Below are 27,151 nucleotides of genomic sequence, written 5' to 3'. Positions count from 1 at the left end.
GTGGAAAGACAGCTTGCTGGTTGTGATGCCCACATAGAATACAGCACAGTGGTTGCAGCTTAGCTTGTAGATCACATGATTGGTTTCACAGGTAGCCCTGCCTTTGATGGGACAGGTGATGTTTGTGACTGGAATGGAGCAGATGGTGATGGGAGGATGTATGGGACATGTCTTACATCCAGGTCTATTGCAGGGGTATGAGCCATGAGATAAAGGGTTGGGAGCAGAGGTTGTGTAGAGATCGACGAGTATATTGTGTAAGTTTGGTGGACGGCAGAATACCACTGTTGTTGGAAGGGTGGGAAGGATAGTGGGCAGGACATTTTTTATTTGAGGGCTATGAAATCCCAAATTCCTGGAACCCATAACACACATCGAAACTCTTGCCCTTCTGGAACTAAAGCAACATTCACAATGCCACCTCAAAAAGCTCTCCACCCTGCTCACTTCCTACTTCCACCTTGGAGTACCATTGCCCACCACCTCTACAGCAACCTCTACAACAACCTCCGAACCTCTCCCACACCACCGCACAGCTGACAAACCCTGTCTCACAGACATACTACATTTACCTCACCCTCCAAAATTCACTCCCACCACTGCACAGAATCCAGGAACTAAACAGACCTGAAACACAATCATGAACCTTTCCTCCAGATGCCTTAGCCCTACAGAAATATCAGTCCTTTCCAAAGGCCTCACTTTGCCCCATTCCCATATTCAATCATGTGCGACTTGTTAACGACCTTCTCTCCTTCTCCTGGTGCCTACAGTGGAAACACTTTTTCGCCATAAACCCTACCAATCAGACTCAACCAAATACCACAATGTCAAACCTTACCTAACTCAGTTCACTCCTCCATCCAACTGTGATCCACCCCCACTGGCCCCAAATCACCCTCTGTTAACTTTCCAGAATTTCTTAACCTCGAACCCTGCCTCACCATCATTCCCCAAATCCCTCAACACGCAGACTAACCTTACATCTGAAGAAAGAACCGCAGTCCACCATTTAAAAACTGATCCTGATCTTACAATCCTACCTGCAGACAAAGGCTCCACCACTGTCGTTTTGAACCACAAGGATTACCTGGCAGAAGGACTCCGCCAGCTGTCAGATACAGGGTTGACGTAAGTTTCTCCAAGTGGAATACCCTGATATTTCCCTGATTTCCAGACAAGTTATAGCATTTTTCCCTGATAAAATTTGAGATCTCAAGAGTAAGTAAAGATATAAGTTTCCAAAAAACCTAAGGACTTGTGTATTTCTACATGTGTGAACAAAAATCTGAAGTACTAACATCAACATCTTTCGTAATGAACTGTTTTTGGATAAAGAAAGCAAGCCAAGTGGTATATGTGTTTCATTGAGACCAATGATTTTCTTTTATTTCAAAAAAATGAAACACATTTGGTGACAAAAATACGCATTTCATTGGAGACGCAAGACAGATTTAAAATACCTTCACTGATTACAGAAATAACCTCAGAAAAAAGTAGGCTTCTTGATAGAAGTGTATAAGTTGGGGAAGAGTTGTGTAAATGACACTATAGGTGACCGCGAATAAAATGTTGGTTCTAATATGTTCGTTACTTTCAGTTATTACCCGCTGTGTAACATCTATTGTGCAACTTTTCTTTAAAGAAATACATGAGTACACAGCATACAAACAGCCAGTGACTGCCACAATTTTCTTTTTCTTATCGTCCATGCTTTCTAACATATAAACTACTTTCGAAGTGCCAAAATGTACTAGAATAAATGTCTAAAATGCCACCCTGTACAATGTACTTGCAGTGAGGCAGTTGCATTTCCTGAAACCCATCGCCTGTGGCGAGGAGCAGCACAGTCCTGGATCCACGCACAAAACACGAAAATCTGCCGCATTACGCCATGCAAAAACCGACCCAGCCTGCGGGCAGATCGGTGAGACTAGACCCGACAGGCAGGGCCTGCACGTTAGTGGGAAACTATGGGATTTAGATCAGCAAGCCCAATCTGTTAGAGACACCCACAGAAATGGCTTGCGGTTTTGGCCCATCTTGGAAGTCCACTTGTGTGGCCAGCTATTCACATGTCACAGACACTATGTTGATGAAATGGCACCGCAGCAATCAATCCATGCAACAGATAACATGTGCAAATACACAATCAATACTAATGAGAACAGGTAGCAACCCACCGTAAAGATTATCGCTGAGCCACATAAAAAAGACAATTACTTTCTCACAACTAAATTTTTGTACATAGCTTTTGACAGGAAACGAGAGCGCACATACATTCACACAATCACTCAGACTCAACTCATGCACACATGACGGCAGTCTCCGGCCACTACATCTCCAGTCTCTGAGAATCAGATCCAAACAAACTACTTGTCGTGCCTCCCTGCCTCTTGTTGGCAGCTTCTAGGCTAGTGGGAAGAAATGGTAGCAGCACTGACTGCAAGATGAGGGGAGTGACAGAACGAGAAAAAGCGCGAAGAATGAGAGCGTACAGAAGTGGAGCATGTACTCCGCTTCAGTAAACAAGCCATTTTTTCTACCGAGACAAAAATAAGTTTTTTCCAGCGTTTCTTTTGAATTTCTCTGATACATTTGGAATTCCCTGATTTCCAGAATTTGTGGCAACACTGGATAGATCCACCTACAAACCTTGCCTAGTGATCCCATTCTAAAAATCCAACAGCATCTCCAGTCACTCCGAAAATCCTTAGGCCCATCCCAGAGCCTCTCCCTGGAGATCATTTCTCTGCTCATCCCTACCAACCCCCACATTCCCACCTTTTACATGCTTCCTAAAGTCCATAAATCCAACCACCCAGGAAGTCCCATTGTGGCCGTTTTCTGTGCCCCCACTGAGAGAATCTCTGCTCTCCTAGACCAACACCTTAAACATATTACCCGCAACCTACTCTCATATATAAAAAATACGAATCATTTCCTCCACCATCTCTCCACAGTTCCGGTCCCTTAACCGCACGTTGCCCTGCTTGTCACTATTGACGCCACCTGCCTTTTCACTAACATTCCTAATGCCCATGGCCTTACCACCATTGAACACTACCTTTCCCAATGCCCAACAGATACCAAACCAATAACCTCCTTCTTAGTCATCATGACCAACTATAGCCTAACCCACAATTACTTCTCCTATGAAGGCATTACCTACAAACAAATCTGGGGTACGGCTATGGGCACCCGCATGGCACCATCCCATGTCAACCTATGGGCCATCTAGAGGAAACCTTCCAAAGCACCCAGAATCCTAAATCCCTCATCTGGTTCAGATTCACTGATGACATTTTGGCGATCTGGATTGAGGGTGAGAACACCACACCCACATTCCCCCACAACCTCAACTTTTCCCCCCATTTGCTTCACCTCATCCTACTCAACCAAACAAGCTACCTTCCTAGATGTTCGCCTCCACCTCAAAGATTGCTACATCAGTACCTTTGTCCATATCAAACATACTAACCATCAGCAATACCTCTATTTTGACAGCTGCCACCCATTACATACCAAGAAGTCTCTTCCATACAGCCTACCTATCCGTGGTCATCACATCTGCAGTGACGAATGGTTCATCTCGGAAATATACCGAGGGTCTCACTGAAGCCTTCCCAGACTGTAATTATCTTCCCAATCTTGTACAGAAACAAATCTCCTATGCCTTATCTGTCCAGTCTCCCACCATCTCTCAAAGTTCCACCGCCAGCCACAGAGGAGCATTTCCCTCATAACTCAGTACCACCCAGGACTGGAGCAAATTAATTACATTCTCCGCCAGGTTTCGACTACCTCTCGTCATGCTCTGAAATGAGAAATGTCCTGCCCACTATCGTTCCCATACCTCCCACAGTGTTATTCCACCATCCACCAAACCTATACAATATACTCGTCCATCCATAACAACCCCTGCTTCAGATCCCTTAACTCATGGCTCATACCTCTCTAATAGACTTAGATGCAAAACCTGTCCCATACATCCTCCCACCACCACCTACTCTAGTCCAGTCACAAACATCACCTGTCCCATCAAAGGCAGGACTACCTGTGAAACCAGTCATGTGATCTACAAGCTAAGCTGCAACCACTGTGCTGTATTCTATGTGGGCATCACCACAAACAAGCTGTCTGTACACATGAATGGCCATCAACAAACCGTGGCCAAGAAACAACTGGACAACCCTGTTGCTTAGCATTCTACCAAACAAGACATCCGTCATTTCAATAATTGCTTCACAGCCTCTGCCATATGGATCCCTCCCACCAACACCAGCTTTTCTGAATTGTGCAGGTGGGAAATTCCCCTGCAATATATCCTACATTCACGTAACCCTCCTGGCCTCAACCCTTGTTAGTCACTGTCCTCATCCATCCAGCCCCGTCCCTGTTCCCATTCCTACTGTGACTCAGCATCTCCGCTATATGGTAAGTAGTGACTTTCCTTTTCATAATACTGTTGCATTCCAGCCTTGATTTTCCATTGTTTGCAAAATTAAAAAAGTTTTTCATACTCAATGTGGCTACGACACTGAACAAACCTCCAGCCTATTCTGAAGTCACCACCTAGACTGCAACCACAACTCTCACACTGAAGACCTCACATCACTGACACGACTTCCTTATGTAGCATGGCTGACATCACACTTCCCTGCTCGTCACAATGAAATTTACTTCTATGGCCATTGCTCAAATATTGCAGACAAAACATTAAAACTACGAATATATAAATATAGCACTCTTTCTTGACTACAAATTACTTTATAAATCTATCAGTCCCCTCATTATTAAAAAAAAACACACACATTAAAATATTTTTGCAACACTTGTTTACACAAAGAAGTGGTCAGTTATTCCAAGTTGTCTTTCCACAACCCTACACCTAACGCACTCAGAATTTACAATATTTGCGGCATACTCACATGGCAAAAGCCTTTATTAATGATCAATTTAAATAAATTTAGTAAAATTATTAAAAACACTGAAAACTGTAAAATAACTAACATAGGACTCGTTTAATGGATGTGCATACAATGTGCTGACTTCATACTACGTGTTACTGTGGAGATTAATTTGTTTAACTGTAAAACTGTTTATTGCTGGCAATGTTAAAACTATTTAGTGTATCATGGTACCGCCTTGACAGGTTATATTACAACCAGTAGATTTCCTTAACCATCTAGTTAGAGTTCGTAGCACCTGCAGTTCTCATACAATTAATTGGTTAAGGAATTAGTGTGAATGACAATTACTCTTGAGTAACTGGCATAGTTTTTGGTGTACAGAAACATTCTAAGTAGCAATGGAATTATCTCACCAGTGCTCTCAAATCAGTAGCTCTGGAATTAATGTAATGTTACAGGATCTAGTGATTATGAATATCCAGGACTTAAGACATATTTCATTTCAGTAAGTGCTCTTGCCATCACACCCCTTCTGTTTCATGTGGGCTTATGTGACACATTTTTGCAGCAGGGAAATACTTTGTATGTTGTGTCAGTCTCATCTTTCCAATTACCTGAAACCCAGTAGCTGTGCTTAAGTTCCAACCCTTGAGCTAGACCAACACCACACCAAATGACAGATGCACATTTAAACATTAGAACTACAGTCTAAGGCCTCAGCATTTGTTATCTTACAAACATTAATGAGAACCCAAGCAAATTCTGATCTTACATAAAATAACTTAGCAGATCAAAGAAGTCTACTCAGTGGCTCACTGACCTTTCTGACATGGCAATAAACGAGAACAAAAGAAAAGCTGCAGTTTTAAATTTCATGTTGAAGGAGATCATTTATGCAGGAGAATCATGAAGGAGATCATTTATGCAGGAGAATCAGACAGACATACAAACATTTAACCATTGCACAGGCTCCTTTATGGAGGACATAGAAATAAAGATCCCTTGTGTTGAGATGCTACTGACAAAGTTGAAAATAAGTCACCAGGTGCAGATGGCCTCCCAATTTGGTTTTACGAAAAGTTGTCTTCGATCTTGACCCCTACACAGCTACCATTTACTGTGTATCTCTCATCCAACAAAGTCCCAAGCAACCAGAGAAACCCACAGGTGACTCCTGTATAAAAGAAAGATAAAAAAAAGGACCTAGAAAATTACAGACCTATATCATCAACTTCAGTTTGCTGCAGATTCTTGAGCATAATCTAAGTTCAAATATAACCAGGTGAAAATATGAACTATACGCAGTCAGAGAGAGAGAGAGAGAGAGAGAGAGAGAGAGAGAGTGTGTGTGTGTGTGTGTGGGCGCGCGCACAAGAAAAGGGAAGGAACTCAAACACACGATAACAGTTGTTCTGGCACATGTATTAGTATATGGTCATAAGTTACAACGTGCTCAATATGGTCTCCCGACTCAGCAACATGCTGCATCTGTAGCATGGCACGGTTGACAGCTGCTCACAGCCTGTCCAGTGTAATCTGAGAGAGATGTCATTGTATGTTATCCTTTGGATCAGGAAGAGATGGGACTCATCCTTGAAAGAATGATGTGGGAAGTGTCACTCACACACACACACACACACACACACACACACACACACACACACACACACACACACAAATGTAACTCTCACACACACGACTGCAGTCTCAGGCAACTGAACCCACACTGCAGGCAGCAGCACGATGGGAGTAACGACTGGGTGGGGGTAAGGAGGAGGCTATGGCAGGGAGGGGGAGGGATAGTATGGTGGAATGGAACAGGAAAGGAGCTGGATGGGTGGGGACAATGACTAACGAAGGTTGAGAGCAGGAGGGTTACGGGAATGTAGGACATAATGCAGGGGAATTTCCCACCCGCACAATTCAGAATAGCTGGTGTTGGTGGGAAGGATCCATATGGCACAGGCTGTGAAGCAGTCATTGAAATAGTGTCATGTTTGGCAATGTGCTCAGCAACAGGGTGGTCCAATCATGTGGAAAGACAGCTTGCTGGTTGTGATGCCCACATAGAATACAGCACAGTGGTTGCAGCTTAGCTTGTAGATCACATGATTGGTTTCACAGGTAGCCCTGCCTTTGATGGGATAGGTGATGTTTGTGACTGGATTGGAGCAGATGGTGATGGGAGGATGTATGGGACATGTCTTACATCCAGGTCTATTGCAGGGGTATGAGCCATGAGGTAAAGGGTTGGGAGCAGAGGTTGTGTAGAGATCGACGAGTATATTGTGTAAGTTTGGTGGACGGCAGAATACCACTGTTGTTGGAAGGGTGGGAAGGATAGTGGGCAGGACATTTTTTATTTGAGGGCTATGAAATCCCAAATTCCTGGAACCCATAACACACATCGAAACTCTTGCCCTTCTGGAACTAAAGCAACATTCACAATGCCACCTCAAAAAGCTCTCCACCCTGCTCACTTCCTACTTCCACCTTGGAGTACCATTGCCCACCACCTCTACAGCAACCTCTACAACAACCTCCGAACCTCTCCCACACCACCGCACAGCTGACAAACCCTGTCTCACAGACATACTACATTTACCTCACCCTCCAAAATTCACTCCCACCACTGCACAGAATCCAGGAACTAAACAGACCTGAAACACAATCATGAACCTTTCCTCCAGATGCCTTAGCCCTACAGAAATATCAGTCCTTTCCAAAGGCCTCACTTTGCCCCATTCCCATATTCAATCATGTGCGACTTGTTAACGACCTTCTCTCCTTCTCCTGGTGCCTACAGTGGAAACACTTTTTCGCCATAAACCCTACCAATCAGACTCAACCAAATTCCACAATGTCAAACCTTACCTAACTCAGTTCACTCCTCCATCCAACTGTGATCCACCCCCACTGGCCCCAAATCACCCTCTGTTAACTTTCCAGAATTTCTTAACCTCGAACCCTGTCTCACCATCATTCCCCAAATCCCTCAACATGCAGACTAACCTTACATCTGAAGAAAGAACCGCAGTCCACCATTTAAAAACTGATCCTGATCTTACAATCCTACCTGCAGACAAAGGCTCCACCACTGTCGTTTTGAACCACAAGGATTACCTGGCAGAAGGACTCCGCCAGCTGTCAGATACAGGGTTGACGTAAGTTTCTCCAAGTGGAATACCCTGATATTTCCCTGATTTCCAGACAAGTTATAGCATTTTTCCCTGATAAAATTTGAGATCTCAAGAGTAAGTAAAGATATAAGTTTCCAAAAAACCTAAGGACTTGTGTATTTCTACATGTGTGAACAAAAATCTGAAGTACTAACATCAACATCTTTCGTAATGAACTGTTTTTGGATAAAGAAAGCAAGCCAAGTGGTATATGTGTTTCATTGAGACCAATGATTTTCTTTTATTTCAAAAAAATGAAACACATTTGGTGACAAAAATACGCATTTCATTGGAGACGCAAGACAGATTTAAAATACCTTCACTGATTACAGAAATAACCTCAGAAAAAAGTAGGCTTCTTGATAGAAGTGTATAAGTTGGGGAAGAGTTGTGTAAATGACACTATAGGTGACCGCGAATAAAATGTTGGTTCTAATATGTTCGTTACTCTCAGTTATTACCCGCTGTGTAACATCTATTGTGCAACTTTTCTTTAAAGAAATACATGAGTACACAGCATACAAACAGCCAGTGACTGCCACAATTTTCTTTTTCTTATCGTCCATGCTTTCTAACATATAAACTACTTTCGAAGTGCCAAAATGTACTAGAATAAATGTCTAAAATGCCACCCTGTACAATGTACTTGCAGTGAGGCAGTTGCATTTCCTGAAACCCATCGCCTGTGGCGAGGAGCAGCATAGTCCTGGATCCACGCACAAAACACGAAAATCTGCCGCATTACGCCATGCAAAAACCGACCCAGCCTGCGGGCAGATCGGTGAGACTAGACCCGACAGGCAGGGCCTGCACGTTAGTGGGAAACTATGGGATTTAGATCAGCAAGCCCAATCTGTTAGAGACACCCACAGAAATGGCTTGCGGTTTTGGCCCATCTTGGAAGTCCACTTGTGTGGCCAGCTATTCACATGTCACAGACACTATGTTGATGAAATGGCACCGCAGCAATCAATCCATGCAACAGATAACATGTGCAAATACACAATCAATACTAATGAGAACAGGTAGCAACCCACCGTAAAGATTATCGCTGAGCCACATAAAAAAGACAATTACTTTCTCACAACTAAATTTTTGTACATAGCTTTTGACAGGAAACGAGAGCGCACATACATTCACACAATCACTCAGACTCAACTCATGCACACATGACGGCAGTCTCCGGCCACTACATCTCCAGTCTCTGAGAATCAGATCCAAACAAACTACTTGTCGTGCCTCCCTGCCTCTTGTTGGCAGCTTCTAGGCTAGTGGGAAGAAATGGTAGCAGCACTGACTGCAAGATGAGGGGAGTGACAGAAAGAGAAAAAGCGCGAAGAATGAGAGCGTACAGAAGTGGAGCATGTACTCCGCTTCAGTAAACAAGCCATTTTTTCTACCGAGACAAAAATAAGTTTTTTCCAGCGTTTCTTTTGAATTTCTCTGATACATTTGGAATTCCCTGATTTCCAGAATTTGTGGCAACACTGGATAGATCCACCTACAAACCTTGCCTAGTGATCCCATTCTAAAAATCCAACAGCATCTCCAGTCACTCCGAAAATCCTTAGGCCCATCCCAGAGCCTCTCCCTGGAGATCATTTCTCTGCTCATCCCTACCAACCCCCACATTCCCACCTTTTACATGCTTCCTAAAGTCCATAAATCCAACCACCCAGGAAGTCCCATTGTGGCCGTTTTCTGTGCCCCCACTGAGAGAATCTCTGCTCTCCTAGACCAACACCTTAAACATATTACCCGCAACCTACTCTCATATATAAAAAATACGAATCATTTCCTCCACCATCTCTCCACAGTTCCGGTCCCTTAACCGCACGTTGCCCTGCTTGTCACTATTGACGCCACCTGCCTTTTCACTAACATTCCTAATGCCCATGGCCTTACCACCATTGAACACTACCTTTCCCAATGCCCAACAGATACCAAACCAATAACCTCCTTCTTAGTCATCATGACCAACTATAGCCTAACCCACAATTACTTCTCCTATGAAGGCATTACCTACAAACAAATCTGGGGTACGGCTATGGGCACCCGCATGGCACCATCCCATGTCAACCTATGGGCCATCTAGAGGAAACCTTCCAAAGCACCCAGAATCCTAAATCCCTCATCTGGTTCAGATTCACTGATGACATTTTGGCGATCTGGATTGAGGGTGAGAACACCACACCCACATTCCCCCACAACCTCAACTTTTCCCCCCATTTGCTTCACCTCATCCTACTCAACCAAACAAGCTACCTTCCTAGATGTTCGCCTCCACCTCAAAGATTGCTACATCAGTACCTTTGTCCATATCAAACATACTAACCATCAGCAATACCTCTATTTTGACAGCTGCCACCCATTACATACCAAGAAGTCTCTTCCATACAGCCTACCTATCCGTGGTCATCACATCTGCAGTGACGAATGGTTCATCTCGGAAATATACCGAGGGTCTCACTGAAGCCTTCCCAGACTGTAATTATCTTCCCAATCTTGTACAGAAACAAATCTCCTATGCCTTATCTGTCCAGTCTCCCACCATCTCTCAAAGTTCCACCGCCAGCCACAGAGGAGCATTTCCCTCATAACTCAGTACCACCCAGGACTGGAGCAAATTAATTACATTCTCCGCCAGGTTTCGACTACCTCTCGTCATGCTCTGAAATGAGAAATGTCCTGCCCACTATCGTTCCCATACCTCCCACAGTGTTATTCCACCATCCACCAAACCTATACAATATACTCGTCCATCCATAACAACCCCTGCTTCAGATCCCTTAACTCATGGCTCATACCTCTCTAATAGACTTAGATGCAAAACCTGTCCCATACATCCTCCCACCACCACCTACTCTAGTCCAGTCACAAACATCACCTGTCCCATCAAAGGCAGGACTACCTGTGAAACCAGTCATGTGATCTACAAGCTAAGCTGCAACCACTGTGCTGTATTCTATGTGGGCATCACCACAAACAAGCTGTCTGTACACATGAATGGCCATCAACAAACCGTGGCCAAGAAACAACTGGACAACCCTGTTGCTTAGCATTCTACCAAACAAGACATCCGTCATTTCAATAATTGCTTCACAGCCTCTGCCATATGGATCCCTCCCACCAACACCAGCTTTTCTGAATTGTGCAGGTGGGAAATTCCCCTGCAATATATCCTACATTCACGTAACCCTCCTGGCCTCAACCCTTGTTAGTCACTGTCCTCATCCATCCAGCCCCTTCCCTGTTCCCATTCCTACTGTGACTCAGCATCTCCGCTATATGGTAAGTAGTGACTTTCCTTTTCATAATACTGTTGCATTCCAGCCTTGATTTTCCATTGTTTGCAAAATTAAAAAAGTTTTTCATACTCAATGTGGCTACGACACTGAACAAACCTCCAGCCTATTCTGAAGTCACCACCTAGACTGCAACCACAACTCTCACACTGAAGACCTCACATCACTGACACGACTTCCTTATGTAGCTTGGCTGACATCACACTTCCCTGCTCGTCACAATGAAATTTACTTCTATGGCCATTGCTCAAATATTGCAGACAAAACATTAAAACTACGAATATATAAATATAGCACTCTTTCTTGACTACAAATTACTTTATAAATCTATCAGTCCCCTCATTATTAAAAAAAACACACACATTAAAATATTTTTGCAACACTTGTTTACACAAAGAAGTGGTCAGTTATTCCAAGTTGTCTTTCCACAACCCTACACCTAACGCACTCAGAATTTACAATATTTGCGGCATACTCACATGGCAAAAGCCTTTATTAATGATCAATTTAAATAAATTTAGTAAAATTATTAAAAACACTGAAAACTGTAAAATAACTAACATAGGACTCGTTTAATGGATGTGCATACAATGTGCTGACTTCATACTACGTGTTACTGTGGAGATTAATTTGTTTAACTGTAAAACTGTTTATTGCTGGCAATGTTAAAACTATTTAGTGTATCATGGTACCGCCTTGACAGGTTATATTACAACCAGTAGATTTCCTTAACCATCTAGTTAGAGTTCGTAGCACCTGCAGTTCTCATACAATTAATTGGTTAAGGAATTAGTGTGAATGACAATTACTCTTGAGTAACTGGCATAGTTTTTGGTGTACAGAAACATTCTAAGTAGCAATGGAATTATCTCACCAGTGCTCTCAAATCAGTAGCTCTGGAATTAATGTAATGTTACAGGATCTAGTGATTATGAATATCCAGGACTTAAGACATATTTCATTTCAGTAAGTGTTCTTGCCATCACACCCCTTCTGTTTCATGTGGGCTTATGTGACACATTTTTGCAGCAGGGAAATACTTTGTATGTTGTGTCAGTCTCATCTTTCCAATTACCTGAAACCCAGTAGCTGTGCTTAAGTTCCAACCCTTGAGCTAGACCAACACCACACCAAATGACAGATGCACATTTAAACATTAGAACTACAGTCTAAGGCCTCAGCATTTGTTATCTTACAAACATTAATGAGAACCCAAGCAAATTCTGATCTTACATAAAATAACTTAGCAGATCAAAGAAGTCTACTCAGTGGCTCACTGACCTTTCTGACATGGCAATAAACGAGAACAAAAGAAAAGCTGCAGTTTTAAATTTCATGTTGAAGGAGATCATTTATGCAGGAGAATCATGAAGGAGATCATTTATGCAGGAGAATCATGAAGGAGATCATTTATGCAGGAGAATCAGACAGACATACAAACATTTAACCATTGCACAGGCTCCTTTATGGAGGACATAGAAATAAAGGTCCCTTGTGTTGAGATGCTACTGACAAAGTTGAAAATAAGTCACCAGGTGCAGATGGCATCCCAATTTGGTTTTACGAAAAGTTGTCTTCGATCTTGACCCCTACACAGCTACCATTTACTGTGTATCTCTCATCCAACAAAGTCCCAAGCAACCAGAGAAACCCACAGGTGACTCCTGTATAAAAGAAAGATAAAAAAAAAGGACCTAGAAAATTACAGACCTATATCATCAACTTCAGTTTGCTGCAGATTCTTGAGCATAATCTAAGTTCAAATATAATAAATTTCCTTAAGACAGAAAATCTTCTGTCCATATATTAGACCAGATTTAGAAAGCATCACTTGTGTGAATCCCTAAGGCTGCCCTTTTCTCATACACATACCCTTTTTATGAAATACTATTGAGAAATTTAAAATTTAGGGAACGGGCATTTGCAGGTGACTGTAGAATGATTCTGTTGCCACTAACATAAATTTTGCTTAAAAGAGACACAAAAATAAGACAAATTAGAGCTTGTACAGAGGCATACAGGCAGTTGTTTTCTTCGCGCTATTTGCTAGTGAAACAGGAAAGGAAAAGACCAGAAAGGGTACAAGATGCCCTCTGCCATGCACCATAAGGTGATGTGAAGAGTATGGATGCAAACATAGGACCTTGTTCACATATGTTCCTGGTTTGATGAACACTCAGGGACTCAATCACTTCTCAATTGGCCCACTAAATTACCTATCCTCATCACACAGAAAATAACAGATTATTTGGAGCATAATGAATAAAAAAAAAAGAATGCGGATAAGCTGCTACAAACAACATAGTGAACGCATTATTGTGGCCAAGATAGACACGAAGCCCATGCCTACTACTGTAGTACAAGTTTATATGCCAACTCTGCAGATGATGAAGAAATTGATGAAAAGTATGATGAAATAAAAGAAATTATTCAGGTAGTGAAGGGTGACAAAAATTCAATAGTCATGGGTGACTGGAATTCTAGACTAGGAAAAGGGAGAGAAGGAAACATAGTAGGTGAATATGGATTGGGGTTACGAAATGAAAGAGGAAGCCGTCTGGTAGAATTTTGCACAGATCATAACTTAATCATAGCTAACACTTGGTTCAAGAATCATAAAAGAAGTTTGTATACATGGAAGAATCCTGGAGATACTAGAAGGTATCAGATAGATTATATAATGGTAAGACAGAGATTTAGGAACCAGGTTTTAAATTGTAAGACATTTCCAGGGGCAGATGTGGACTCTGACCACAATCTATTGGTTATGAACTGTAGATTAAAACTAAAGAAACTGCAAAAAGGTGGGAATTTAAGGAGATGGGACCTGGATAAACTAAAAGAACCAGAGGTTGTACAGAGATTCAGGGAGAGCATAAGGGAGCAATTGACAGGAATGGGGGAAATAAATACAGTAGAAGAAGAATGGGTAGCTTTGAGGGATGAAGTAGTGAAGGCAGCAGAGGATCAAGTAGGTAAAAAGACGAGGGCTAGTAGAAATCCTTGGGTAACAGAAGAAATATTGAATTTAATTGATGAAAGGAGAAAATACAAAAATGCAGTAAGTGAAACAGGCAAAAAGGAATACAAACGTCTCAAAAATGAGATCGACAGGAAGTGCAAAATGGCTAAGCAGGGATGGCTAGAGGACAAATGTAAGGATGTAGAGGATTATCTCACTAGGGGTAAGATTGATACTGCCTACAGGAAAATTAAAGAGACCTTTGGAGAAAAGAGAACCACTTGTATGAATATCAAGAGCTCAGATGGAAACCCAGTTCTAACCAAAGAAGGGAAAGCAGAAAGGTGGAAGGAGTATATAGAGGGTCTATACAAGGGCGATGTACTTGAGGACAGTATTATGGAAAGGGAAGAAGATGTAGATGAAGATGAAATGGGAGATACGATACTGCATGAAGAGTTTGACAGAGCACTGAAAGACCTAAGTCGAAATAAGGCCCCCGGAGTAGACAACATTCCATTAGGACTACTGACGGCCGTGGGAGAGCCAGTCCTGACAAAACTCTACCATCTGGTGAGCAAGATGTATGAGACAGGCGAAATACCCTCAGACTTCAAGAAGAATATAATAATTTCAATCCCAAAGAAAGCAGGTGTTGACAGATGTGAAAATTACTGAACTATCAGTTTAATAAGTCACAGCTGCAAAATACTAACACGAAATCTTTACACACGAATGGAAAAACTGGTAGAAGCCAACCTCGGAGAAGATCAGTTTGGATTCCACAGAAATATTGGAACACGTGAGGCAATACTGACCCTACGACTTATCTTAGAAGAAAGATTAAGGAAAGGCAAACCTACGTTTCTAGCATTTGTAGACTTAGAGAAAGCTTTTGACAATGTTGACTGGAATACTCTCTTTCAAATTCTAAAGGTGGCAGGGGAGCGAAAGGCTATTTACAATTTGTACAGAAACCAGATGCAGTTATAAGGGTCGAGGGGCATGAACGAGAAGCAGTGGTTGGGGAGGGAGTGAGACAGGGTTATAGCCTATACCCGATGTTATTCAATCTGTAGATTGAGCAAGTAGTAAAGGAAACAAAAGAAAAATTTGGAGTAGGTATTAAAATCCAGGGAGAAGAAATAAAAGCTTTGAGGTTTGCCGATGACATTGTAATTCTGTCAAGAGACAGCAAAGGACTTGGAAGAGCAGTTGAACGGAATGGACAGTGTCTTGAAAGGAGGATATAAGATGAACATCAACAAAAGCAAAACTAGGATAATGGAATGTAGTCGAATTAAGTCAGGTGATGCTGAGGGAATTAGATTAGGAAATGAGACGCTTAAAGTAGTAAAGGAGTTTTGCTATTTGGGGAGCAAAATAACTGACGATGGTCGAAGTAGAGGGGATACAAAATGTAGACTAGCAATGGTAAGGAAAGCGTTTCTGAGGAAGAAAAATTTGTTAAGTGTCAGGAAGTCATTTCTGAAAGTATTCGTACGGAGTGTAGCCATGTATGGAAGTGAAACATGGATGATAAATAGTTTGGACAGGAAGAGAATAGAAGCTTTCGAAATGTGGTGCTACAGAAGAATGCTGAAGATTAGATGGGTAGATCACATAACTAATGAGGAGGTATTGAATAGAATTGGGGAGAAGAGGAGTTTGTGGCACAACTTAATGAAAAGAAGGGACCGGTTGGTAGGACATGTTCTGAGGCATCAAGGGATCACAAATTTAGCATTGGAGGGCAGTGTGGAGGGTAAAAACCGTAGAGGGAGACCAAGAGAGGAATACACTAAGCAGATTCAGAAGGATGTAGGTTGCAGTAGGTAATGGGAGATGAAGAAACTTGCACAGGATATGGTAGCATGGAGAGCTGCATCAAACCAGTCTCAGGACTGAAGACCACAACAACAACATTTGGAGCAGAGTATGAAATGGAGCAATCAACATCCTGCAGTTAGATATCACTATGGGGCCAAATCAACAAGTGGCTTTAATGGGATACGGCACACATGAACAAATTTGTGGACACACTTCCTCATCAAACTGTGGCTGTTTTCAAGGCCAGTAGCAATGTTATGTGCTACTAGCGAACCCAGCAATTGTTAAATACGTTTGGGAACTAAATGTATGTCCTGATCTTCTTTTCCCCCTCTATCTGTCCATCTTCTCCACACCCGCACTTTGTCTACCTTCTCCTCCTCCTCCTCCTCCTCCTTCACCCCCCCCCTCCTCCTCCTCCTCCTTCACCCCCCCTCCTCCTCCTCCTCCTCTCTGTGTCCATCACCCGCTCCCACATCTCTCTGTTCATCTCCTCTTTCCCTCTATGTCCATTCCCCTCCTCTCCCTCTGTGTGTCATCTCCTCTCCCCTCCTCTCCCTCTGTGTGTCTCCCCTTTGCCTCTCTCTATGTCCATTCCTCCCTCCCCCCCACCCCCACCTGACCATCCCCTCTTCCTTCATCTCTCTGATTGTGAGTCTCGTTTATTGTTTTTGCAAATTCATAATCCATACTAGTATTCCAATCATAAGTCAATTGAGATACAGAAAATGTTGTTACAATATTTCTGAAATATAAGCAATGAGAGAGAACATACTGGTAGAACCAATCTGTCTGATTGCATGGAATAAACGAAAACCACACAACATCATAGCAGAGCACAGCACAGCATTTTCTTTCTCACAGTATCGCATGTAGGACTAATTTTTGTTAGTCACAAAACATTAGTGCTATTAAAGGAGACTTAACTGGTAAAATAATTCTCAGTTCTTACAGTTCACTAAAATACTGTACCTTAAAAATTCCTTAGTCTACTTTCTGTTATCTTGATCCATGCGGGCCATTAGCAAAACATTTAGGTAAAAAAAAAAAAAAAGGAGATGACACCTGAGTCTGTGTAGAACTCACCTTGGTTCTAAAACATCACAACAGTACTCAGTTAAATAAATCAATCAGTACTTCATAAAACAATAGTACATAAATGTGCATAAAAACAGTGAAAAATATATAACTCACCTGACATCTAGTGTCATGTTGCAGAAACACACTGCTCAATGCTGCCACAGAGTTAGTTTAGCTACTGAATTCGACAGAGGGTTAGAAACCAGGATAACACAAGTAATCATTGCAAGAAATGAGAGACACACACATTAGAGTATTAATCAAAGAAACAATGCATTAAAACATTAAGCATTGTGACTGTACTGAGATCAATATTTTAAAAATTCTCATCAGTGTTAATGTTGTTAAAAAAATATGGGTCAATAATTAGTTAAATGTCTTTCCAGTATGAAAAGTTTGTACTCATCACTTCACAATATATACATGAATTTATAAAAAACAGAATCTGAAGAATGCCTGCACTCCGACACTCTAGATATTTCAGTGTCACAACATGTAACAATCACAAAGCCTCACTTGAAGTATACACACAAATTGCACTTCACTTATTATATTACACCTTTAATCATAATAAAATACAACTTTTTATGTATATCACAAATATTCAACTCCAATTCCAGTTGGGTCGACGAAATAGTAGTCTCAGGTGCCTCTGAAGAACCTGATTGTTGGAGAGACCAACAGATACGAGGAGGATGCAGTAGCCCATAATAAATGTGAGTAACTTATGATTCTGTACCCATGATGTTATGCCAGTCCAGCCAACCCTGCACATTGTTGAATGTAAATATTACATGTATTGTTCTATGTTCACAAATATACATTACAAGAATAAAATACAACAATTTACAAATTCTACTAGGGGGATGTCAGAAAACCATCTCATTAAATGCAAATCATTTAAAGAAGAAAGCACGTGAAACTTGTGGAGTGCTGAGAGTGAGTTGGCAGCTGAAAACTAAGACTTGAAATTATAACTATGTATTAATCAATTAATTCATTTTTTAATCTGAAGTGCCTATGATCATAAATTGTATTTTTTATTTTTTGTGTGTTGGAGGAAAACGGTATCATAATGTTACACGAAATGCATGTAAGAAATAGTCAGAGGTATGAGTAATTTATCAATTCAATAATTATAAATGAGAACTTCTGCAAAAAGGAGAGTAATATGTCCACCCAGTTGTTGTTACTATTATCTTGTACCGATTTAAAAAAAAAAAATAATGATGCTCCTCAGAAAAAAGTTTATTAAAATATTGATTGGGGTTGGCTCAGGGCAGAATATACTCCTGCTCAGAATAAAATAAACAGGTGAGTTGTACATCAGCTAACTACTGACAAGTTGGCACGACCACCATTACAGTAAAACACAAACTGATGGTAACATACCACCTAATGGAATAGCAGTGATCTTAAGGTTGGTTGATTTAAAAGAGGGGGGAGGGGTGACCAAACTGCTAGGTCATCGATCCCTCGTTCTGATTAAAACAATTCCAAAAAGGTGGGAGTAAAATAATCAAGACATACAAAACACAGCTGGAAGAAAGGAGAAAACCACAAGAACGACAGAAGGGCAACAAATGCTAAAATGGACAGAATTGGACAAGAAAACCACAGAGAGATGCAAAAAACATGTAGAAGAGATCAAAACAAGAGAATAAAAAGGAGAAGCCAACCACTCTGCAACACAGTAAAACCTCCATCCTAAAAGCACTAGGATGGAGGACACAGAGGGACAAAGGACATGCACTAAAACTTAGATCAAATGATAAAACTGACATAAAACTAAAGCTGCTGTTGAGGCATTGTCACCCAACACCAAAGGTAGGGTGCTGGGAAAGTTAAAAGTCCGCCGCAGAGTGGCTAAAAGTAGGCAGTCCAGCAAGAGGTGGACAACTGTCATTTGTGAGCCACAGTGACACCAAGGTGGCTCCTCGCGACAGAGGAGGTAACCATGCATTAGCCACATATGGCAAATGCGGAGCTGGCAGAGGACAACCGATTCCCTGCGAGAGGACTGCATGGAAGACTTCCACACATTCGTAGTCTCCTTAATGACACACAGTTTGTTGTACGTACTGTTATGCCATTCTGTCTCCCAAAGCCAAAAAACCCTGCAGAGTATGACAAAACGCATGTCAGTTTCGGAGATACCCATCTCCAGAAGCGATTTCTGCATAGCCCATCTGGCCAACCTGTCAGCAAGTTCGTTGCCTGGAATTCCGACATGTCCTGTGGTCCACACAAACACCACTAAACGACAGGACCATTCCAGGGCATAGATGGACTCCTGAACAGACACTCCCAAAGGATGGCGAGGGTAGCACTGGTCAACAGCTTGTAGGCTGCTCAAGGAGTCAGTACACAGGAGAAATGACTAAGGGCATGAGTGTATGAGCTCAAGAGCATGGGATATGGCCGCCAGCTCTGCAATGAAAACACAGCAGCCATATGTGACCATCAGCCATCGAGTCATCAATGTAAACCACTTCATAGCCCTGGTACATGTCAAGAATCGAAAGGAAGTTATAGCGGAGAGCCGCAGGGTTAACGGAGTCCTTAGGGCCACGCAAAAGGTCCAGAAGAATCTGCAGCCTAGGTGTACACCATGGAGGTGTACATGAATGGACCTCGAGAAGAGGTGGTAACGGGAAGGACTCCAGTTCAGACAGAAGAGACTGGACGCAAACCGCAATCATAAGCCCTGACCTGGGCTGCCAATGTGGGAGATGAACCACCATGGTTGGGAAAAGGAGACTGTAATTTGGATGCGCAGGGCAACTAAGAACGAGTGCAACGTAACTGGCGAGCAGTTGTGCACGCCTAACCTTCAATGGAAGGACTCTGGCCTTCACCAGGACACTGGACTCGTAAAAGCTGCCATCACTAGGCAAATGCCACAGTGGTGCACTGTGTCAAGTAAATGCAATGCTGAGGGCGCCACCAATCCGTAAACCAGACTCCCATAGTCAAGGTCTGATTGAACAAGGGCTCAGAAGAGCTGCAGCAGTGTAGAGCAATATGCTCCCCAGTTGGTGTTGCTCAGGCAGTGGATGGCATTGAGGTGATGCTAGCACTTTCGCTTCAGCTGACGAAGGTGAGGTAGCCAAGTCAATTGGGCATCAGAAACCAGTCCTAAGAATCATATGTCTCCACTACAGTGAGCGAATCGTCATTAAGCTAAAGTTCTGGTTCTGGATGAACAGTGCGACGCCAACAGAAATGCATGACACACGACTTGGCGGCTGAAAACTGAAAGCCACAGGATAGAGTCTACGACTGCGCCTTGAGAATGGCTCCTTTTAGGTGCCGCTCAGCAACACCAGTACTGGAGGAGCAGTACGAAATGCAGAAGCCATCTACATACAGAGAAGGGGAGACCAATGGCCCTACACCTGCTGCCAGACCATTAATAGCCACAAAAAATAAACACTCAATCAGAGCCCTGCAGAACACCATTCTCCTGAATACAGGGGGAACTATGGAAAGTACAGAGCGACAGGAAGTTCTGGATAAAAATTGGAAGTGGGCCCCGGAGACCCCGCTCATACAATGTGGCAAGGATATGATGTCGCCTGGTTGTGTCGTATGCTTTACGTAAGTCAAAAAAGATGGCAACCAGATGTTGGTATCTGGAAAAGGCTGTTCAGATGGCAGACTCAAGGGACACAAGATTATCAGTGGTAGAGCGATCCTGGCGGAAGTCACCCTGACATGGAGCCAGTAGTCCACGTGACTCCACGACCCAACCCAACCGCTGACACACCATACGTTCCAGCAGCTTGCAAAGAAAGTTGGTGAGGCTGATGGGCCAGTAGCTATCCACATCAAGCAGGTTTTGACCGGGTTTGAGCACCGGAATGATGGTGCTCTCCTGCTATTGTGATGGAAAGATGCCATCGCACCAGATCTTGTTGAAGATGATGAAGACATGTCGCTCGTAGTCAGACGAGAGATGTTTAATCAGCTGACTGTGCATCTGATCCAGCCCAGGAGCTGTGTCGGGGCAATGTGCAAGGGTGCTGAGGAGCTCCCACTCTGTAAATGGGTGTTATAGGATTCACTGTGGTGTATAGTGAACGAGAGGACTCTCCTTTCCATTTGCCATTTGAGGGTACAAAAGGCTGGGGGGTAGTTCTCCGTCGCAGAGGCTCGAGCACAGTACTCAGCAAAGTGCTCGACAATCACGTTTGCATCGGTAGATAACACGCCATTGATCTTAATTCCAGGGACACCTGTTGGGGTCAGGTACCCAAAAAAACGTGTGTGATCTTCGTCCAGAATTGGGAAGGTGGTGTATGGCACCCAATGGTTGAGATGTATCTCTCCCAACACTTCTGTTTCCATCGTTTTATAAGCTGGCGAACATGGGCACAGAGCTGCTTAAAGGCTATTAACTGCTCCACAGAAGGATGCCGCTTATGTCGCTGTACAGCTCACCAATTGTCTCAGCGACTTCCGGCGCCCACCAAAGGACTGTCTTTCGCCAAGGGCACCCTAAAGAACAAGAGATCACATTTTCCGCAGCAGAAACAATTGTTGTAGTGACCTGCTCAACATCAATGGCAACATGCAGGGGAGATTCAGCGGTGACAGCAGAGGTGAAGGCTTCCCAGTCTGCTTTGTTTAAAGCCCATCTGGGTAGGTGTCCGTGGGCATGGTGCCAGGGGAGTGACAGAAAGATGGGGAAGTTGTCACTGCCACACAGATCGTCATGTGCTCTCCAGTGGATAAATGGGAGAAGGCCAGGACTGCAAACTGAGAGATCAATGGCCAAATATGTGCCATGTGCCACACTGAAATGTGTGGGGGCACCTGTATTTAACTCGACCTCTGCCACCCCTTGTCCAGTAAGCATGGCGCCACCCCACAGGGGTTATGGGTGTTAAAATCTCTTAATGTTAGGAAAGGGTTAGGGAGTTGATCAATCAGTGCAGCCAATTCGTTCAAGGGTACTGCACCATCTGGAGGAAGATATACATTGCAGACAGTTATTTCCTGCATCGTCCTTATCCTGACAGCTACAGCTTCAAGAGGGGTTTGAAGGGGCACTGGTTCACAACACACTGAGTTCAGGACATAGATGCAAACTCCACCTGACACTCTATTATAGTTGCTACGGTTCCTATAATATCCCTTATAGCCACGGAGGACAGTGGTGCGCATTGCCAGGAACCAGTTTTCCTGGAGGGCAATGCACAAAGCAGGTGTAAAACTTAACAGTTGCCGTAGCTCAGCCAGGTGGTGGAAGAAACTGCCGCAATTTCAGTGGAGGATTAAGTGATCATGAGACTGGGAACCTCAGGGTCACCTGCTGCCATCAGATGAGTACCTGTGCGATTGTCATCCACTCTGTCTGAGGGCCTCATCCTCAGACACAGAGCTTGTAGGTAGTGATGGTGTGTGTGCGCCACTGCAGTGCCTTGGTTCTGTGGGGTCTTTTTCTTTTTAGGTTGCTCTCACTGCTCCTTAGGTTTGTCTGCCTGAGAGGGCTTCATTGATTCAGTCTCGAGGACTGAGGAGGACCATGAAGCCCTACCTGTGGTTGCTTCAGCCACTGGCGGTTGTCAGCTTTGCCTCTGGTAGGAACCTGGGAAGGGAGTGACCCAAGGGATCCCTTTCTGGCGAGAGAAGCCGAAGACCTACACTTCTCCGACTGAGAAATGAAATGATGGGGACAGATGTCCCCGATGGTTGGGGGGAGGGGGGGGGGGGCAGGTGGAGTCTGACAGCTCTGAGAGCCAACTGTATGCGGCGGAATGGAAGATGGTAGAACCGCTAACGTAGTGGTGGCGTAGGATGATGTCATATGCACAGGATGCCGTCCATATTTTCTCTTAGCCTCAGTGTAGGTCAGTCAGTTCAGGGTCTTGTATTCCATTATTTTTCTTTCTTTCTTGAGAACCCTGCAGTCTGGGGAGCTAGGCAAATGGTGCTCTCCACAGTTGACATAGATGGTAGGTGGGGCACAGGGAGTATTGGAATGTGACAGATGTCCACAATCCCGACAGGTAATGCTGGAAGTACAGCGGGAAGACGTATGGTCACACTTCCATCACTTGAAGCATCACATCGGAGGAGGGATATATGGCTTTACGTCACAGCGGTAGACCATCACGTTGACCTTCTCGGGTAACATGTCGCCCTCGAAGGTCAAGATGAAGGCACCAGTGGAAACCTGATTATCCCTCGGACCCCGGTGGAAGCGTCAGACAAAATGGACACCTTGCCACTCTAAATTGGTGTGCAGCTCATCATCAAGACTGCAAAAGGAGGTCCCTGTGAAATACGACACCCTGGACCATATTTAAGCTCTTATGGGGCATGATGGAAACAGAAACATCCCTCAGTTTGTCACAGACAAGGAGTGCCCATGACTGGCCAGAGGATGCTGTTTTGATCAAGACCAGCCCTGACCGAATTTTGGACAAGACCCCCACCTCCCCAAATTTGTCCTCTAAACGCTCCAAAAATAACTGAGGTTTCATTGACAAGAAAGAGTCCCCATCAACTCTCTTACATACGACGTACCAGGGTGAATAAGCTTCACTGCCATTCTTAGCCTGGCGTTCCTCCCATGGTATGGCCAGGAGGGGAGGGGGGGGGGGGAGGAGGGGGGGGGAGGGGGGGGGGACAATTTGGGGTTGTATTTCTTAGCATTGAAGTTACCTTGACCACTTAGAGACTGCTGGTGTTTCACCACCAGCAAGAGATGACGTGCTATGCTTCATGGCGTGTCATCTGCCCTGATGCCACCCACTCCAACCAGGGGCCACCCCCACGGGTGCCACCCAGGCGCAGCAAAGGCCACCTGGCAGGATGGCCATTGCTGGGAGTCCCGATGCCTCAGGATGACGCGCATCTACTCCTTGGCATATGTGCATCACTTAAAGGCCGTAACGTGTTAAGACTCCTTTTAGTCACCCCTTACGACAGGCAGGAATACCTTGGGCCTATTCTAAACTGCGGACCCGAAGGGGGGGAGCAGTGATCTTAAAATACTGGATGAGATAGGAAATGGTGAGAGGTGACAAAATTGATTGTGAAATTATAAAAGGCAGTGTTTCATTGCATTTGTTCTGGAGCACAAACAACAATTATATAACGTACAGTCAGTGTTATGAAGAAGAATGTTTACTGAACTGAAGTACCTTTTGCCGCATACAATTCTTCTTGTTCTGCTGCTGTGTATTTTTTAATTTCAGCACTACATCATCTTTATTGGATGCAGTTAATTATTTATTTAAACAACTGAAGAAATATACCATATTTGGTGAGATTAGCTCGGCTTGATTAAAATCATCATTTGTGGAATGCAAGGCATCAAATGACTAACAAAATAATATTTAATGATCAAGGAGCTTGCCACAAACAGAGGTGATAATTTCTATCACTTAAACAATGGACATGACAGTTACACCAGCTGAATTTTGTATAGATGGAAAGATACACTGATGGATAGAATTTCAGATTTTCAATTTGACTTCTATGATATTGTACTAAGAAATCACGTGACCCTACTTCTATTGGAACATGTTCTATTGCAACATGTTACGTCAATGATGTGACGACTGGAACAGTAGTTATTGGGTGGATCCATATGATGGGTTGACATCTGTACTTTTCACAATGATATTTCATTAGCTAAGTGAGTAGGTGATACAACATTACTTTGAACAGATGGCAACCAGTTTGAAGAGCGTATTTATTATTCAGGGCACAACAATGGGTAGTTAAAGGTAAAGCACTGGATGTGATTCAGCTGTTCCAGAACATGGTTGTACTTCATAATAAAGGCAATGGTTGTTATGGACTGATTAACAAGTGTATACAAAACATTTGGAGCATGCAGCCTGTCGTCCATTTACAAAAAGCAGTGCTTGTATGCAAAGGCCCCTTCATGATCTTCAACATAATGGTAAGAGGACTTGTCAGCATTGCAGATATGTCAACAGATGGCACATCATATGATAGGGACTTTTTCCTAAGGAAAACTAAGTAACACACTGGTGTTGCATATTGGCGTATGTCTGTTTCTTTCATACTTTAACTATGTTCTCATAATAACATCTTTCATAAAAACTGATCACCTAAGTGGCAGTGGAAGAGTAGCTTGCAAAAGCCACTAACTTGCTCTCTGTCAGAAAATGTTGTGTACCAAACCTGACACAAAATAAACAAGAGTGACATTGCAAATGTATGTGCTTATCAAATATGTTCAAAGCTAGAATCCTTTGAGTCCACACACATTTGCATTTGTTCCTCCCACAGCTCAAAGGCATTTCTGCATTGAGTTTACCATTAGGTTGTATAGTGGGTCTGCTGCTGACTCCTTCCAGTAAAGCACAAGAACACACCTGCCACTGAGTTAATCCATATGGGCAAACTCTGCTACCACATAAATACGCAGTTCACAATATAAGAACACACATACACTAATATACCATAGCCTGTAGTGCCCTAGTAATACTAAGCATTCTTGTTTGTTTTTGTAGGATATAACACATGAGCGGATGCTGTTGTCAGCATCTTTTAGAGTGCATTATTCAGTGCTATATTACACTAACTTTGACTGTCATAGAAAATCCCAGAACCTCTGAACTGTGTGTACCCTTAAAAGCAACTGTAACGCCTAGGAATTCTTAAACCTCAAAGATGTATGCTCCACTTATGAAATTACTAGAGCAGTATTTCTACAGCGGAATGGTTGCATACATGCTGCAAACATCAAGGCCACTTCTTTGCGAGAAATACCTCCTGTTTCCCCTTTTTGCCAAGTTTACTCAGTGTATCTCAACTATGACACCCATTCAAAACTAGTTTAATTTGATCACTTCATGAGTGGAGCTTTTTCTCAGTGTCAGGCACTTAACTACATGATTATTTTGGGCATGTAGTAATGATTTATTCCTCTGTGTTACTGTATGCCATATATAGACTGTTTCGCTATTTCCAGTGATTTTTTCACATAATCTCAATTTTCAGGAACATACAGTAGAATAATGCCAACAAATATAACAATTCTACACAGTTAAATCTCACATATACTACCTACCTTTCTGGTGACGCTTGTGGTTTATTGTACACCAGTAAGTAACGCACTCTGACGAGGTCACTGTTTGTCACCAATATATATTTTTCAGGCACTTCTCCACCAATGCTATCGGGTGGTGCCTTTTGTTTTTTGCGAGAAGGTGCTGCTGTTGCTGCTGCTGCAACAATAAAAGATCAAGGTCAAAAAATGAGCTCATTAAATCAATAACACTGTATACATAAGTTGTTGGATATTTCTTGTCAACATGTTGGTTAAATTATGTGACAATAAATTATTTTTAAATTTAAAGAAAATGGTAAATGTATCAATCACATTGCTTGTACAACTACCTACCACTTATAGCTGTTCTGAGGGAGAGGTGAAAATATCTGGATGCTATAGTTAATAAGTGTCATTGGACATAGCTTATAATTCAATATTTCATTTACAGATTACAATGTATTATTCTTAAACGTAATGCTATGCATATAGACATATACCAACACCTGTCAGTTTAACGTACATTTATTGACTGGCCGTGGAAAATGTACATCAGGATGGTCAATAGCTTCACAAAGAGCTACAATACTCAGAGATGGCCCTAGTATACTCTTTCCCCACCCGTAGCCAGTTGGACTGTATGGAAGGCTCATTGACATTTCAGTAGACAGATAAATTCCAGAACCAAACAGTGAGTTCTGCAACAAGAAAACGCTGGTTTTAATTATGTGGAAACTTATTTCAATTTAACAGTATGAACTGTAGCAACAAAGCACAACAGTACCAACCTTATTGAACTGTTGGTGGCAAACGTTGAAGCATTAGCTACATTTTACAAATATCTG

The 27,151-nt window shown here is 42.9% G+C and overlaps 1 protein-coding gene across 2 annotated transcripts in view; it reads right to left on the bottom strand.

The window, feature by feature from the left end:
• Positions 1–17,648: 17,648 nt before the first annotated feature.
• Positions 17,649–27,151, bottom strand: part of LOC124798711 (protein mono-ADP-ribosyltransferase PARP16) — a 57,199-nt gene continuing 47,696 nt past the window's right edge. Inside the window, exons 4-6 of one of the 2 annotated variants that reach the window (XM_047262228.1) lie at positions 26,830–27,004; positions 26,328–26,481; positions 17,649–18,036 (exon numbers count right to left, since the gene is read on the bottom strand). In XM_047262228.1, the coding sequence (XP_047118184.1) occupies positions 17,874–18,036; positions 26,328–26,481; positions 26,830–27,004 (492 nt within the window). In that variant the 3' untranslated portion in view covers positions 17,649–17,873. Of the gene's footprint in view, positions 18,037–26,327; positions 26,485–26,829; positions 27,005–27,151 lie in introns of both variants that reach the window. The other variant, XM_047262227.1, reaches the window with a different exon arrangement.

This window comes from Schistocerca piceifrons, chromosome 5 (genome assembly GCF_021461385.2).
Source record: "Schistocerca piceifrons isolate TAMUIC-IGC-003096 chromosome 5, iqSchPice1.1, whole genome shotgun sequence".
Taxonomy (NCBI): Eukaryota; Metazoa; Arthropoda; class Insecta; order Orthoptera; family Acrididae; genus Schistocerca; species Schistocerca piceifrons.
This window is presented reverse-complemented; position numbering and strand designations above follow the sequence as displayed.